Raw genomic sequence first — 14,724 nt, forward strand, 5'->3', positions numbered from 1 at the left:
ATCACGTGACCTGTCGATAGAATATGTCATTCCCGTACATTTTTTTTAATTTTCGAAGCGTTAGCGTTTGTAGAAAGAGAATCGACTTGCCACTTGGCTACAGGCTCTGTACTATCTTCGCTCTGGGGAAGAGTCTCCAAGCGATAGGTATTGCGTCTAAACTGGTTTGTGTTGAACTAATTCGATACCACTACTAAACCCATCTACTTTATCTTTAACTATTACTGAAGTAATTCAGTCAGTAACTAATTATTTTTCAACATGTAAATAACACACCTAATTATTTTTTTTTTATTGGTTTGCTAAACTGGCACAATTACTTAACCTAACATATATTAAAATTATAGCTTTCTTTTTTTATTTATCGTACAAAATAAAAAGTGGTACCGTTTTTATTGAGGTGCAAAATTAGCCATTTTCATAAACTTGATGTTTTGGTGACGATGCCGGCTCTCTTATAAAATTGTTATACAATATAATAATTAGCTTTTAGCCTTTTTGACATAATTAGGTAGATACTTGCTGCGTCACATCTTTGATGATACCTACATAATATGATAAATAATTCAGCTTGGATGGTTTTTTTCTCTCACCCTAACAATATGGGTATCAAATAAAAGGTCGTGAAAATACCTTAAAGTTTGACGAGAGAGTTTAAATATGTTATTTAAAATATACAAGATTTTTAATATTGATATGGTTGGTCACTTTATGGTTTTTATAGGTTTGCTTATTACGTAATAACTTGAGACAGAAGGCCGATTTGGATTATTACATGTATCTCACAACTTCTTACAGTAGAACAACTAAGTTGCGAGATTTGCTATATTTTACAAGTACTGTTTTTGATTTCTCTTTTCAGTTCATTACATTTAAGCAGTTCTTTTGTTTTTATAATATTTTTTTCAGTACTTTTCGGTACAGCGGCAACATAAATACGTTAGTTATGATACAGTCTGGTGACATACGAACAAACGGACTGCCAGCATTTAGAGCTTTAGTATTAGGATCCTAACTCTAAAAATAAACAAAAAGTTATACAATTCATCAGTAATTTTATTATTTATATCTACATCAAGAGAATGTGACTTGATGACGCTCTTGTAGTAGTGCGCAGAGGCCCGAGGCCTCCTCGTCCGCGCCGGGGCCTCAAAGTCCACCTCGTAGAGGCCTAGTTTTGATCTGCAGAACAATAATGATACTCATCATTAGATTATCCTAACATCCCACTAAAGCACGATCATCATAATTTAAAAAAAAATATATGGTAAATATTCTTTTTGACAATAAAAAAAATCATCAATGGCTAACTATCGAATGTTAATGTTAGAGACTGGGACCGTCGGCTAAACGTGCTCTCCGAGGCACGGGGGTTTAACCCCACCAACTTTCCAACTTCGGGGCTGAGAATCAAACTAATAATTATTATTTAACCAAATCCTTACTTAAAACATATTATCATCTCCATATACTTTTATATGGGGGTATACCTTGGCTCCTGAGCGTTGATGTTGTACTGGCGGGAAGGCATTCCCCTTTAGAAATTATGTTATTCCAAAATTAACCCAAACTTTGAAGATTCGCTCCAGGACCAAATAAATTACAGCATAACTAAATGCATCAGAGGAGTGAAAGGTATCGCCCAACATGCGCATGCGTAGCCAAACAGCATTGCTGTGTACCGCCCTAAAGGGTATATGTATGACCTGCGGCTTCACGACGAGCTCTTAAATCCGTAGCGATTCCATAATATTTCGAAATTTCGTACCCTGAAGCCTGAAGGCTATTAAGCATATGACAGTTTTGTACTGCAATTTTTGACGTCATCGACCAATTAATTCACTCAATTCGTCGAAGTCGAAGAAGTCGAAGTACTTACGCACCTTCTTATCTTATGACTTTATTATACTTACAGCTTTCTATTAGTATTAGTATCTGGACTAAAGCGGAGACAGACATACAGACAGACTGACTGACATGGAGAAAGTTACACTGCGCCCGCCAACCCGATTTGCAGCAAATTCGTGGGTCAAGGTTCTGAAGTGATTCATTAAAGTATCTTAAACGAGTAGTAATAATTTCTTGTCACCTGTAGCCATCGCTCCATTCAAAGTTATCTATCATGGTCCACGCAGTGTAGCAAGACACCTTCACATCGTCCTCTTGTATTGCCAACAGCACCTGCAATAAGTTGTCGAGCAAATTATTATGACGACAGAATCGACACCAATATTATAACATCGATACGAAACAGTTTTGGCCGTGGCTAGTTACCACTCTTTGGAAAAAGACATACCACCAAGCTATTTAACGTTCCAGTACGATGCCGAGTAAACACCCTAAAATCAACTTTTACCTCTTCCAAGTAAGGCGGCTTCCATCTTAGACTTCATCGTCACTTTACATCATGTGAGATCGCAGTCAAGAACTAACTTGTCATAAAATAATATAAAATATACCATTTTAAAATCCTCGTAATGACCTTAAAATTGATACCCATATTGTAGTAAGTACACACACACACAGAGAACACTTGGGTTATTAAGTCAAACCCAAAAATATCTAGAGCACGTAAGGCCGTCGCTCCTGCTTCTGATCTCAACGGTCGTATCGGCTGCCGTCCCATCGGACTATAAAAGTGAGAAAGAGAAAGAGAGTGCACACACTTGTGCACTATAATATCTCCTGCGTATATGGTAAATCTCAACATGAGATTGGCCGCCGTGATCGAATAAAAGGTTGCTTAAAAATATTCTGTGGCGTTGAAAAACGTCAGAGGCAATACCTGTTCCAAATGATCTCTATAGAACTTGACACGGTATTGGTCGTCCAGATCTGTATCGTGTCCTGCGATGCCGTTCTCCAGGATGAAGATGTCCACGTCACCGTACTGCTGCTTCACCCAGGATAGCTGGAGGCGCAGGGCCTTGGGGTATATCTAAAACATTAGGGGCTTTCAGGCGCCGGCCTTTGATAGCCCGAGTCTTTGAGAGGAGAGTAACGCTGTTCTGTGGAAAGGATCTGATAAACAAGTTTCCACACCGATTTAGATTTAGTAGGGGTTGGAGTAGGATAAGGTAGGGGTAGGTTAGAGGTAGGGTAGGAGTAAAGATAAGTAGGGGTATGGAAGGGTGGGTGTAGAGTTGGGTTTCACGCGGACAGTTTTTTAACATATAGATTACTTTGTATCCTGGAAAAATCCATGGTCTCTGCAGGATTTGTGAAAAACTGAATTATACGGGGGCGAAGTCGCGAAGTCGACTACTGATATTTTTGATTTTTGAAATGATATCTTATTATGGGAGGGTAAGCCGCTACGCAACGTTTCCCTTTCTCTCAGATTTAAGTTATCACTTCTGTCAAGCGTCCCGAGACCACACATTCGTTTTTGTTTGTTCCAATTCCAAACGATTTTTTACTATTATAAAACGACATTTCCATCGAGTAAAATTGGCAATTAAATAAATTTCTATAGGAACGGGAACTGTAATATAATAAAGTAATCATACGTACAAAAATCCAATCGGAGGCCCTAGGCCAGTCAGCACGCACAGACAAGACGACGCCGAGGTCCGGAGCTCCAGTAAAGGGCCAAGGTCCAACCTCCTCGCCTGCCTTCGCCTTGCGTGTCGTTCGCGCGGTGTAGAAGTTGAAACCGAAGAAGTCATATGTACCTGAAAAAACATCCATCTCTGTCATGTTATAACTAGCGGACGACCGTGACTTCGTCCGCGTGGAACTTAGTTTTTCACGAATCCCGCGGGAACCAAGTATTTTTCCGGGATAAAAAGCAGCCTATGCGATAATCCAGACTATAATCTATCTTTACTTCAAATTTCAATTAAATGTAAAAGTAATAGTAATTCGGTTCAGTAGCCGTGGCGTGAAAGAGTAACAAACATTCATACCATCAAAATCATCAGGTTTTCTCAAATCTTGGAAATCCGAAGATTTTTTCGAAATAAAAATCATGGGGTGCTTTTTGTGTTAATCCAGAGTAAAATCTATTTTCATTCTAAATTTCAGCCAAATCGTTTCAGTAGTTGCGGCGCTAAAGAGTAACAAACATCCAAACAAACATACAACCATACAAACTTTCGCCTTTATGGTGTAGTGGCTAAAGGTGTTTTGTATAATTCGTAAGTGCGAGTTTCGAATTCACCTCTATGATATGACACTGACGAAGTGATAAAAATGACTTTTTGACATGTGGGTAGGAGTAAAACAACATCATTAACTTTTACTGCTCTTGTTTTATTTAAATATTATTTTTATTTTATAGTAAAAAAGTGTAAATGTTATAGTAAATTGTTCATCTAGTACCTGCACTGCCTGGCACATATAATTTACTGCACTACAGCAAGTATTCACAACAACATGGACCTGCACAGTCAGCTTAGTAAGAACATGGAGCAAATAATATCACAATTTAAATCACGGATGGATAACTTTGACACTGCACTTGAACAGTCCAAGTCTTCATGTAGCAAAGTCCACGATTTAGTTTCACTGAGTGCCGACTACACCATTTTCAAGGAGCTGATGTGGAAGACACTTGCTATGTTGCAGCAGCAAGTGCAACTACTAACAGCTGGTTTTGACAAGCATGAGATGCACTCTCGTAGAACAGTACTATTATTTCATGGTGTACCAGAGGATGACAGCGAGAACACCGAGAGTAAAATCTCCAGGCTGATTCATAATCACTTAAAGTTGCCCTGTATTGATGATGCCTGCATTGAGGCATGCCACCGGCTTGGTGTGAAGAAGGACAGACACCGTCCAATTTTAGTCCGTTTCTCTAATATGAAGCATAAATCGTCTGTTTGGAATGCAAAAACGGCTCTCAAAGGTTCCGGTGTTACTATGTCTGAATTTTTAACGAAGCCAAGACAGGAGACGTTCGTTGCAGCTCGGAAACATTTCGGCATCAAGAACTGCTGGTCGTCTGATGGTGTGATAATAGTCGCCCTCCCGGATAAAACTATCTTTACTATCTTTGTCTGAACTACAGCAGATTATTAGTAAATATCCGCAAGATACTGCTTCTCAGGAACCTAAGCTATTAAGAACAACTCGGCGTGGTAATAAAAATACAGCCAAATAAAGTAGTCGGGCAATAGTAAGATGTCTGGATCTTATGTGGAGCACTATACACTGCCCAGATTGGCAAATAGCGTATATTTTTCTTGTGATGGCCGGTAGTTAAATTTATTTTTGTGAAAGCACAGTTTTATAAAGTATTTTATCACATTATCTGACAATAACTTTTCAGTCAATATTTTTATTTAACTTCGTTTGATTGACAGTGACAACTGACATTTTTAACGTCATACCAAAACGCTGTCACAGTGACATGTAGGTCACGTTCTGAATCGGCAGTGTATAGCGCGGACTTTCTCAGTCTACGGTGTAAAGTGCGTTTGTCTTAACTCGTATAATTTATTATCAATTCTTTTACTTTGTGTTCGTAAGATTGCGTAAGATTGATATATATATTTGTTTTTTACATTATACTATTGTTATCCTGTGACTCTTGCCAGTCAGTGTAGGAAGTTTATGTTTTTTAATTAATTTGCAGTTTTGATTATTATTTTTTTTTTTTAAATAAGTAATAATATATAATTATTTATTTATAAGTATTTTATATTTTTTTAGTTTATTAGCTTATATTATATTATATATTTTATTAATAATGATAGATTTTACTGATATTATTAATGATGATTATTTTTCCTGTTCTTCTGACAACGAAGAGTTTCATAGTGCTGCCAGTAGTTTATCGTTCAATAGTGATAGTTCTACAGGTGCGCTGGATGCCAAACTGAAATCTCTCCTAGTAAATAATTCTCACTGTCTCAATTTTGCACACATTAACGCACAGAGTATTCCGGCACATTTTTCTGATCTTCTCGCATCTTTTAGTGACGTTCAGGTGGATGGAATTCTGATCTCTGAATCCTGGCTAAAACCTTCCCTTCCTACTTCTCTATACACCCTTCCAGGTTTTACACTAATTCGCAATGACAGAAACTGCAAACGCGGAGGAGGTGTATGCATGTACCTCAAAGATAACATCACTTTTACCGTGATCACTCAGTCGCCTAGTACTTACTCGGGGAACTTTGAGTACCTATTTATAGAAATTTCCTCTCATCATACCAAAGTTCTTCTTGGGGTTGTCTACAGTCCTTCTATGAATGTTAATTACTTTAATGAGTTCGATAATATACTCGACGATTTGAGCCCTTCCTATGAACACATAATTATCATGGGAGACTTAAATACTTGTTTATTGAAAAATGACCACCGATCTCTACAATTGAAGTCTATTATATCTTCAATGAACCTGAAAATTCTACCTCTTTCTGCTACTCATTTTTCCCCGCATTGCACTCCATCTCTACTGGACCTCATTGTTGTTTCCAAACCTGATAAAGTTCTTGTCCACGGTCAATTAACAGCTCCATTTTCTTACCATGACCTCCTTTTTTTAAGTTATAATTTATCATTACCTAGACGTAAAAGTAAGATTATTCTGCGACGGAATTACAAGGGGATTGATCTTGCCTCTTTTAATGATGATGTATCAAAACTCGACTGGTCACCTTTGTACAGTGCATCGTCTGTAGATGACAAGGTTGGAATACTTAGCTCGACTCTTATACGATTATTTGACTCACATGCACCTATTAAACGTATAAGAGTCAAACATTTTCCGGCCCCTTGGCTTACTCCGACAATTAAAAAGCTCATGGCTAAAAGAAACAAAGCAAAAGGTCTTTGTAAAAAGTATCCCAGCGATGACAATGTAGCTGCCTATAAGAGATTGCGAAATCGCTGCAATAGGATGTGCAGAGATGCGAAGCGCCGTTATATTTTTTCCCTTATCAAAGAATCCTCATCTTCACAATCCTGGAGGTTTTTCAATTCTCAAGGAATTGGGAAATCATCTGTTCCCTGCAAACTTTCTGTAGACATTAACTCCCTAAATAAACACTTTTCCTCCCCTCCAATCAAAATCCCTTCCTCAACTAAATCCCAAACTCTTCAAAATTTGGCTAGTGTTATTCACAATTGCGATGACTTCATCTTTCAGGATATCACAGTTGATGAAGTTAAAAAAGCAATCCGCAACATCTCCACAAAAGCCGTTGGGTGTGATGGCATAAGCCGAGACATGCTTAGCCTCATCAGTGAGGCTATAGCACCAATTATCAGCCATGTGCTAAATTTTTCCCTGACCTCTAAATGTTTTCCTACCGCGTGGAAGCTAGCCCATGTTATCCCTTTACCTAAAATATCTAACCCTTCCTCTTTCTCGGACTATCGACCTATTTCTATATTGCCCATTATCTCAAAAATCTTAGAAAATGCCGTTTTTAGACAACTCTCCTTCTTCCTTTGTCACAATAATCTTTTGAGTTCATACCAGTCTGGTTTTCGTCCAATGCACAGCACCACCACCGCACTTCTCAAGGTCACCGAGGACATTCGCATTGCTATGGACAACAAGAATCTGACTGTACTCATACTTCTTGATTTTAGCAATGCGTTTAACTCGGTGGATTTTGATGTTCTCCTCGGCATTCTCCACTCTTTAAACCTTTCACCGCCTGTAATTGAATGGTTCAGGTCGTATCTTTTTGGCCGACGGCAGAGAGTCAGTTTTGATGAAACTCTTTCTGAGTGGGCAGACATCTCGGCTGGCGTACCCCAAGGTGGAGTCCTGTCTCCTCTCTTATTCTCCATTTTTATAAATCAAATCACCAAAGTAATATCCTCTCACTATCACCTCTATGCAGACGACTTGCAACTATATAGGCATGCTTCTGTCACGGATCTTGTTTCGGCAGTGGATATTGTTAATGTGGATTTGGAAAATGTCAAGAAATGGGCTGATGCACATGGCCTACTTGTAAATCCTGGAAAGTCGCAGGCCATGATTATAGGAGGTCGACAATTACGGAGTCGTATTCATTTTAAAAATTTATCTCCTATAGTATATGACGGCACACCAATACCCTTATCAAATACAGCAAAAAATCTTGGGCTGAAAATTGACTGTAACTTATCGTGGTCTGGCCACATAAATGAGGTTAGTAGGCGGATCCATTTTTCGCTTCATTCCCTTAAGCGTTTCCAAAATTTTCTTCCTTTACGTACTAAAATCTTACTTGCCCAATCCCTTCTCCTTCCTATTCTTGACTACGCTGACGTTTGTTATTTAGATGCGACAGAGGAGCTACTCGACAAACTCGATCGACTTCAGAATTTGTGCATCCGATTTATATACGGATTGCGCAAATTCGACCGTATTTCTTATTTCCGTAATAAACTGAAGTGGCTCCCTATTCGTCATCGCCGGAATATCCATATACTCACGACGCTGTTCAAAATCTTAAACACCTCTTCTCCTTCCTACTTGCGGGAGCTCTTCCGCGAATCCCCACGCCGTCTCAGACCGGTGCGTTCGTGTGTAAAATTAAAATCTCTATCTGTGCCTCCCTATAACACTGTTTTTTGTGCTAAATCTTTTTCAGTTATCGCAGCGCGTCTGTGGAACTCACTACCTGATACCATTTTCAAAAAAAACCCATCTGTTGATACCTTCAAACATCGACTTCGTGAACACTATCTTTCTTTATCATCATAGATATATTATATGTATGTATGTATATATGTATTTATTTAGTTATTATTTATATATAGTATTGATATGTACTGTTATAATTTATATATTTATTTCAATTTATTTATTAGTGTTATTTTTAATGTATTTAATATTATTTACTTTTATTATTTATGTATTAAGTATAATATGTTTTCTCACTTTTTTTCTGTTGTACCTATCCATTTCTTTTGTTTAAAATCTCTCCCACTGCCAAGGGTCACTGGCAGAGATCTCTTATAGAGATAAGTGTTTCCTTGTTCACTGTTTTTCTTTTTTACTTTTGTGTGTTACTATTATTGGTACAAAATAAATAAAAAAAAAAAAAAAAAAATATCGTTACAGAATAACCTCCCTGGTCACCAGTGGCGTAGCATGGGGGTGACGGGAGAGCCTTGCCCTGGTGGCATACGCAAAGTAGTTAAAAAAATGGAAAATGAAATATGTATTTTGAAATAAATCTCAAACCTCTGACAAATTCTTTCTCTTCCTCCGTAAACGGTGGCAACCTGGAGACTGGGTAACCTTCTTGTCTGCTCTTCTCTGCTATTCGTTTCTCTAACTCCGCAGGCCAACCACCTTCCTCTGAGAATATTGGGTGTGCGTATATGCCTGTCTGTAAATCAAATTCAATTAAATCCATTTTATTCAATAAAAAGCTGTAAATTAATAAATAAAAAAATTGTTTGTTTGTTTCCTTGGTATAAAAATATTTATTCATGACCGTACTGCCCAATCTATTTCTATATGAAACTCAAGCCGACGCCCCTCGGTTTTACCCACATAGTTCCCGTTCCCGTAAAAAAACGGGGATAAAATGATAACCTCTCACAAATAACATGGCTTTCAAGTGGTAAACGAATTTTCAATATCGGTCCAATAGATTCAGAAACTACACTACCCTAGTACACCATAAAATTTACCTGTATAAAATATTAGTATAGAAAACTCAGTCCTGGATTAGCCTATAAGCTATTTAAGAAATTTCTTCCATCATCCCGTCTAGGGGGTACCAGAGTCGACCGGGAAACAAAAAAAACAAGCAAACAAAAGTTAAAGCAATTTTAACAGATTATTTCTTTGTAGTCCACTTAAGGATTAAGTTAAGCTGAGCAAACTATAATCAATATTATCGACAGAGTAGCCAGTAGATATCACTTACGAGAATTTAGTAACATTTATAAAATAATAATAATGCCTACCCAGAGTTGTAGAGCCAGATCAGCACTTTCTTGTTCGTCCTCGGTGACTGGCTCAAACCACGTGAGCTGATTGGTTAGAGAGACTTTACCTGTGGAAATATATATTTTTATACCAACATAATATACTAACGACGTCATAGCCCAGTGGATTTGACCTCTGCCTTCGATCCAGAAGACGTAGGTTAAAATTCAGTCCGGCGTATTCACCTCCAACTTCTTAGGTATGTGCATTTTAAGAAATTAAATGTGTCTCGAACGGTGAAGGAAAAATATCGTTAGGAAATCTGCATACCTGAGAATTTTCATAATTTTCTACGTGTTTGAAGTCTGCTAATTGTGCCAGCGTGCTGAACAATATTGGCCTAACCCCTTTTACTTTGAAAGGAGACTTCAGCTCAACATTGAGCAAATGGATTGTTAATGATGATGATGATGATGTTGATCTATTTATAAGTTTCTTAGGTTGTAATTGTAAATTTTAACAATAAAAAGCTACGTTATTCGTTAGTGTCATAGACAAGTTAGTTTAGCCCCGTATTCCCACGGAAACAGGAACTACGCGGGTTAAACCGCCGGCGTCTGCTAGCCAATACTAAGTGTTTGTCTATGATTTCAAAATAACTGTATTTAATATAGACGTGCTTTGGTAAGCTTTGGTGCGTAAAGAAACTTTATTTATATTTTCGTCTGTCTGTCAGTTTGTTCGAGCTGATCTTTGGAACGGGTGAACCAATTTTAATGGGACTTCTTCATTGAAAGATATTATAGGGCAACATGGAATTCGTCTGCGTTGAAAACCCTTGTAGATCGAGCTTAAGCGATCGATAAGTTTAAGGGAAAACCTTTCACGCTGTTGAGTCACCTCCAAATAAGTATGAGCTGTTAATGTTGGCTGATAGTTGGTACGTCTAGTAAGTAACAAATACCTTTGTATTTAGGTCTGAATTCTTCATCATATATCCTCCATGCCTTAGCGTGTGCTAGCACAGAGTTCTTGCTGCACAAATAGCCGCCCAATCCTATGCTGATGATGCCAGGGGCGTGCAACCCGGAGCCGTAGCTCGCTTGGCAGTAGATGACGGGCTCGTTAATGGTTATCCAGGTCTTGACGCGGTCGCCATACAGGGTATACGCTACCCGGGTGTATTGGCCAAACCAGTCGGCTATCAAGGGGTTGGTCCATCCTCCTAAAAACAATTAGTCATAATGTTTCTGGTTTTTTCTATTAAAGATTTTTTATTGAGAAAGACACATATGCTGACTTATCCTTAAACTCTTACAAATCATGCCCACGTGGAGTGATGACACTGGCTGCATCTCCGCGTTGGATAACTAGGCTGATCCTTTGCGCTAAATGAGCCAAGCCCTTTACTAGTCGAGGTAACTAGCCGTCGTGAAATAATTCGGAGATATTTTTTAGCACTGCGACTTTGGCCATTCAAAGAATCTCCACGACAAAAGGGGCGAATATTTAACTCTCGGTCAGAGAAGCATACCTGTACCATTTACTGATTACAGCATTTTCTTTTGCGGCTCTTCATTCTTGTTCTGTTATTATTTATTATAAAGGCGAAAGTTTGTGTGTAAATAGGTAGGTTTGTACCTACTATATACTATATAAAAGGGCTAACTTGTCATTTAATTTAAAAACTCATTTCTAACCTAAATTCTGCAAGGATTGCGGCAGATCCCAATGGTATAAAGTGACAACAGGCTGGATTCCCTTCTCCAGGAGAGCGTCTATGAGGTCGCTGTAGTACCTCTTGCCGTCTTCGCTGACGTGATTTGTGAACCCGTTTGGCAACAGCCTCGTCCATGATATGGAAAATCTGAAATAAGAAGTCAATAAAACTGATGACTAAGAACACGATGCATGTGAAACTATAAGTGCCGTCCAATACAAGCAAATGAGGTCGGGGGCCTTTTGGGGTCGGAGGCCTTTTGGGGTCGGGAGTCCTTTTGGGGATGGGGGGCCAATTGAAGACCCTGGAGCTCACTAGCTGTCTTCAGGTCATGGCTTACAACTATAGCAAAAACATTACCCTCCTTCTTACGCAGTCGGGTAAAAAGTGTCGTTACAACTTTTTGGTCTTAGTTTATTTCGTCTAGCCCCCTTTCGCAACGCGGGATGTGTAACTTCGTTTCAAAAATATCTTAAGAACAGGAATTTTGAGATTTGTGGTGCCACGACATATTATAAGCGATAAATAGGTGAATTTGAGGCGAAAGAAAAACTTTCAATTAAGTAACTTATGATTAGCTAACAGTTACCAGGAACAATGATGCAGGCCAGGAATGCTAATGCCTGTGTCCAGCAGAGACCGTCCATCGATTGACAATGATGACGATGAATTTATGGACTCCTTTTTTACGAGGAGTAATTGCGTAACTTGATCGAATCCGTTTGACAGCTCCGTTTAATGAAATACACGTCAAATAAATGACAAAACCCTAGGAAAACTGTCAGTTTGACAATAATGGAATGAATTGGCTGTCAAACGGATCCGATGATGTTACGCGATTACTCCCACAATCGCATTTAAAGTTATGCCACTTGGGGTAAAGCCACGTACGGCCGCAACTACATGTCGATAATCTTGGTCGTAAAAGCTATAAGGTCGTGCTGTGGTCAGATTTGCGGCTACGATCACACGATCGTAAAGCGGTCGAGAAGTTACCTATAAAAGTGTAGGCCGAGCTCGGAGGCGATTTCCACATCCCTCCTCCACTGGTGGTAGCTGTCACACGCTACATCACCGTTGGAACCATCGACAATGGCGCCGGGCCGCTCGTGGGAGAACACGTCCCAGATGCTCTCCGATTTGTCTGTGGATTTATTGCGTATTGACATATAGTTCATAGGTCGCCTGCATCCAGCGAATCCCTGCGACTCGCATCCTCCTTCTAACAAGTTAGCCCGCTTCCATCTTAGATTGCATCATCACTTACCATCAGGTGAGATTGTAGTCAAGGGCTAACTTGTCAAGAATAAAAAAAAAATGGCTAGTAACCAGTTAAATATCATGGTAAACAAAGTACGTTTGTGTTACACATGGTCAAAATAAATTAAACAGCTGACAAAACTGATCGTGTGTTGGTACGCATGATGTCAAGCACATAGCGACCAACATATGATCAGTTTTATCGGACGTCAAGCCGTTAGCGCTGCAGGCATGTGAGATTACTTGATCGCCAGTGGCTGACTTATAGCAAAGTGCACTGCCCAATCGACTTTATAGATCTGTTGGGTGCAATAGGTCCCAGTAGTACGGTTGAACAATGCACTGCTCCTCCTCCTGCTTGAAGTTAGTCAATAGAAAAATAAATATAGAACCTGGAGGTTCTATATTTATTTTTCTATATATTAGAATTGCTTATGTGACATTTATATTTTCCAACAGAACTCTTAAAATGCAGATCATATCTGTAGTTATCTGTAATTACACACGCGTACTTAATGTGGAGCACTCTTATCAGTATAATGTTATAATTATCATAATGCAGCAAAAATAGATTTATCAGTAGATAATTCTCAGTTTTATGGTATTATTTTCATTATATGTGACAAGGCTATCGTGCAAACCTTTAATCACCTTTCTACAAACGCATATGTTAATTAAAAAAAATATTTTTTGTTAAAAAAACACACCTATTTCTTCGTTTCGATGATCGTTGATTCTAAAATGTATTTTTAGGTAAAAAAAAATACTCGCCGAATCGTTGTGAGTTAGCTTCCTTCTCTGAAGTCTTGTCACTATTCTTTTGTTTTGGGTCCGAGTTGATTTCATATAATTTTTAAGCGACTTCCAAAAAGGAGGAGGTTCTACGTTCGGCTGTATGTATGTTTTTTTTTTTAAATTCTCTCTAGTGGTAACACTAGAAAGCCACTTTGTTTGTGAGTTATAGGCTAAGTATATTTTATCCGCGTATTCTAACGGGAACGGGAACTACGCAGGTAAAATTATGGGATGTGAGCTAGTTATAAGAGAGTTTTATACAAATTACCGCTAATATTCCAAGCTCCTTCAATTTGATATGCAGCTGTAGCGGCGCCAAACTTGAAGCCAGGGGGAAACTTTCGGCTGCAGTACGCCGTACCCACTAAAATACTGAAAAAATGTTGAATGAACTTTCATGTCATCACCATCATCATCATCATCATCATCATCATTATTAACGACCCATGAGAGGAGTTAGGCCTTACTCCATCACGCTGGCCAAATGCGGGGAGGCAGGCTTCATACATAGAGAATTACGAAAAATCAAGTACGCAGGTTCCTCACGGTGTTTTTCCTTTACCGTTTGAGATATTTAATTTCTTAAAAGTTGGAGATGCATGCCCCCGATCGGATTCAAACCTTCATCGTCCGAATCGGAGGCTGAGGTCATATCCACTGGGCTATTTTTAAAGTAAAAATTATTCACGCTTGACGTGGGAAAAAGTTACGAAAAGAGTAATCGGGCGAACGTTGAGAGGGAGGGCTAAAGAAGTTTCACTTAAGTCGTGTGGTCTACACCCTATCGTTTTTCTTTTACGGAAAAGCCAGAGTTTCCTGGAGTTGGGAGGTTTATGATATTTCATCCGTGCCTTGGATCCGTTGGATTCGATAAATTTTGTAGCTAAAATCCGTTCGATCGATGCGATCCGTACGATGCGGATAAGTGGACGCACTTGTATGTCTTTCTAAACAAAGAATACTAAAATCAGTTCGATACGATGCGTCCGATACGTACGATGCGGATCAGTGGACGCCTGCCTTTAGGGTGAAATTTGACAATCAGTATCAAATGTTGATGGTAATGACCGTAACAGAAAACTTAATGTGCTCTCCGAGGCACAGCGATTGAACA

The 14,724-nt window shown here is 38.8% G+C and overlaps 1 protein-coding gene across 1 annotated transcript; it reads right to left on the reverse strand.

Annotated features, from left to right (window-relative positions):
• Positions 1 to 989: 989 nt before the first annotated feature.
• LOC128198756 (myrosinase 1-like) lies at positions 990 to 14,237 on the reverse strand. The gene is made up of 11 exons (XM_052885575.1): positions 14,232 to 14,237; positions 13,879 to 14,002; positions 12,552 to 12,699; positions 11,536 to 11,702; positions 10,800 to 11,060; positions 9,874 to 9,962; positions 9,140 to 9,287; positions 3,514 to 3,674; positions 2,786 to 2,938; positions 2,090 to 2,181; positions 990 to 1,182 (listed from the first exon to the last, which is right to left on the reverse strand). The coding sequence occupies exons 1-11, from the start codon at positions 14,235 to 14,237 to the stop codon at positions 990 to 992; spliced, it is 1,542 nt and encodes a 513-aa protein (XP_052741535.1).
• Positions 14,238 to 14,724: the final 487 nt, after the last annotated feature.

The sequence above is a fragment of the Bicyclus anynana genome, chromosome 2, assembly GCF_947172395.1.
Source record: "Bicyclus anynana chromosome 2, ilBicAnyn1.1, whole genome shotgun sequence".
Classification (NCBI taxonomy): Eukaryota; Metazoa; Arthropoda; class Insecta; order Lepidoptera; family Nymphalidae; genus Bicyclus; species Bicyclus anynana.

Excerpts from the sequence above, each read along its gene's own strand:
- LOC128198756 (XM_052885575.1), bottom strand. Across the intron at positions 3,675-9,139 it reads AGAGAAAGAATTTGTCAGAG|GTACATATGACTTCTTCGGT; the intron begins GTTTGAGATTTA and ends ATGTTTTTTCAG. Across the intron at positions 2,939-3,513 it reads GGGCCTCCGATTGGATTTTT|ATATACCCCAAGGCCCTGCG; the intron begins GTACGTATGATT and ends CTAATGTTTTAG.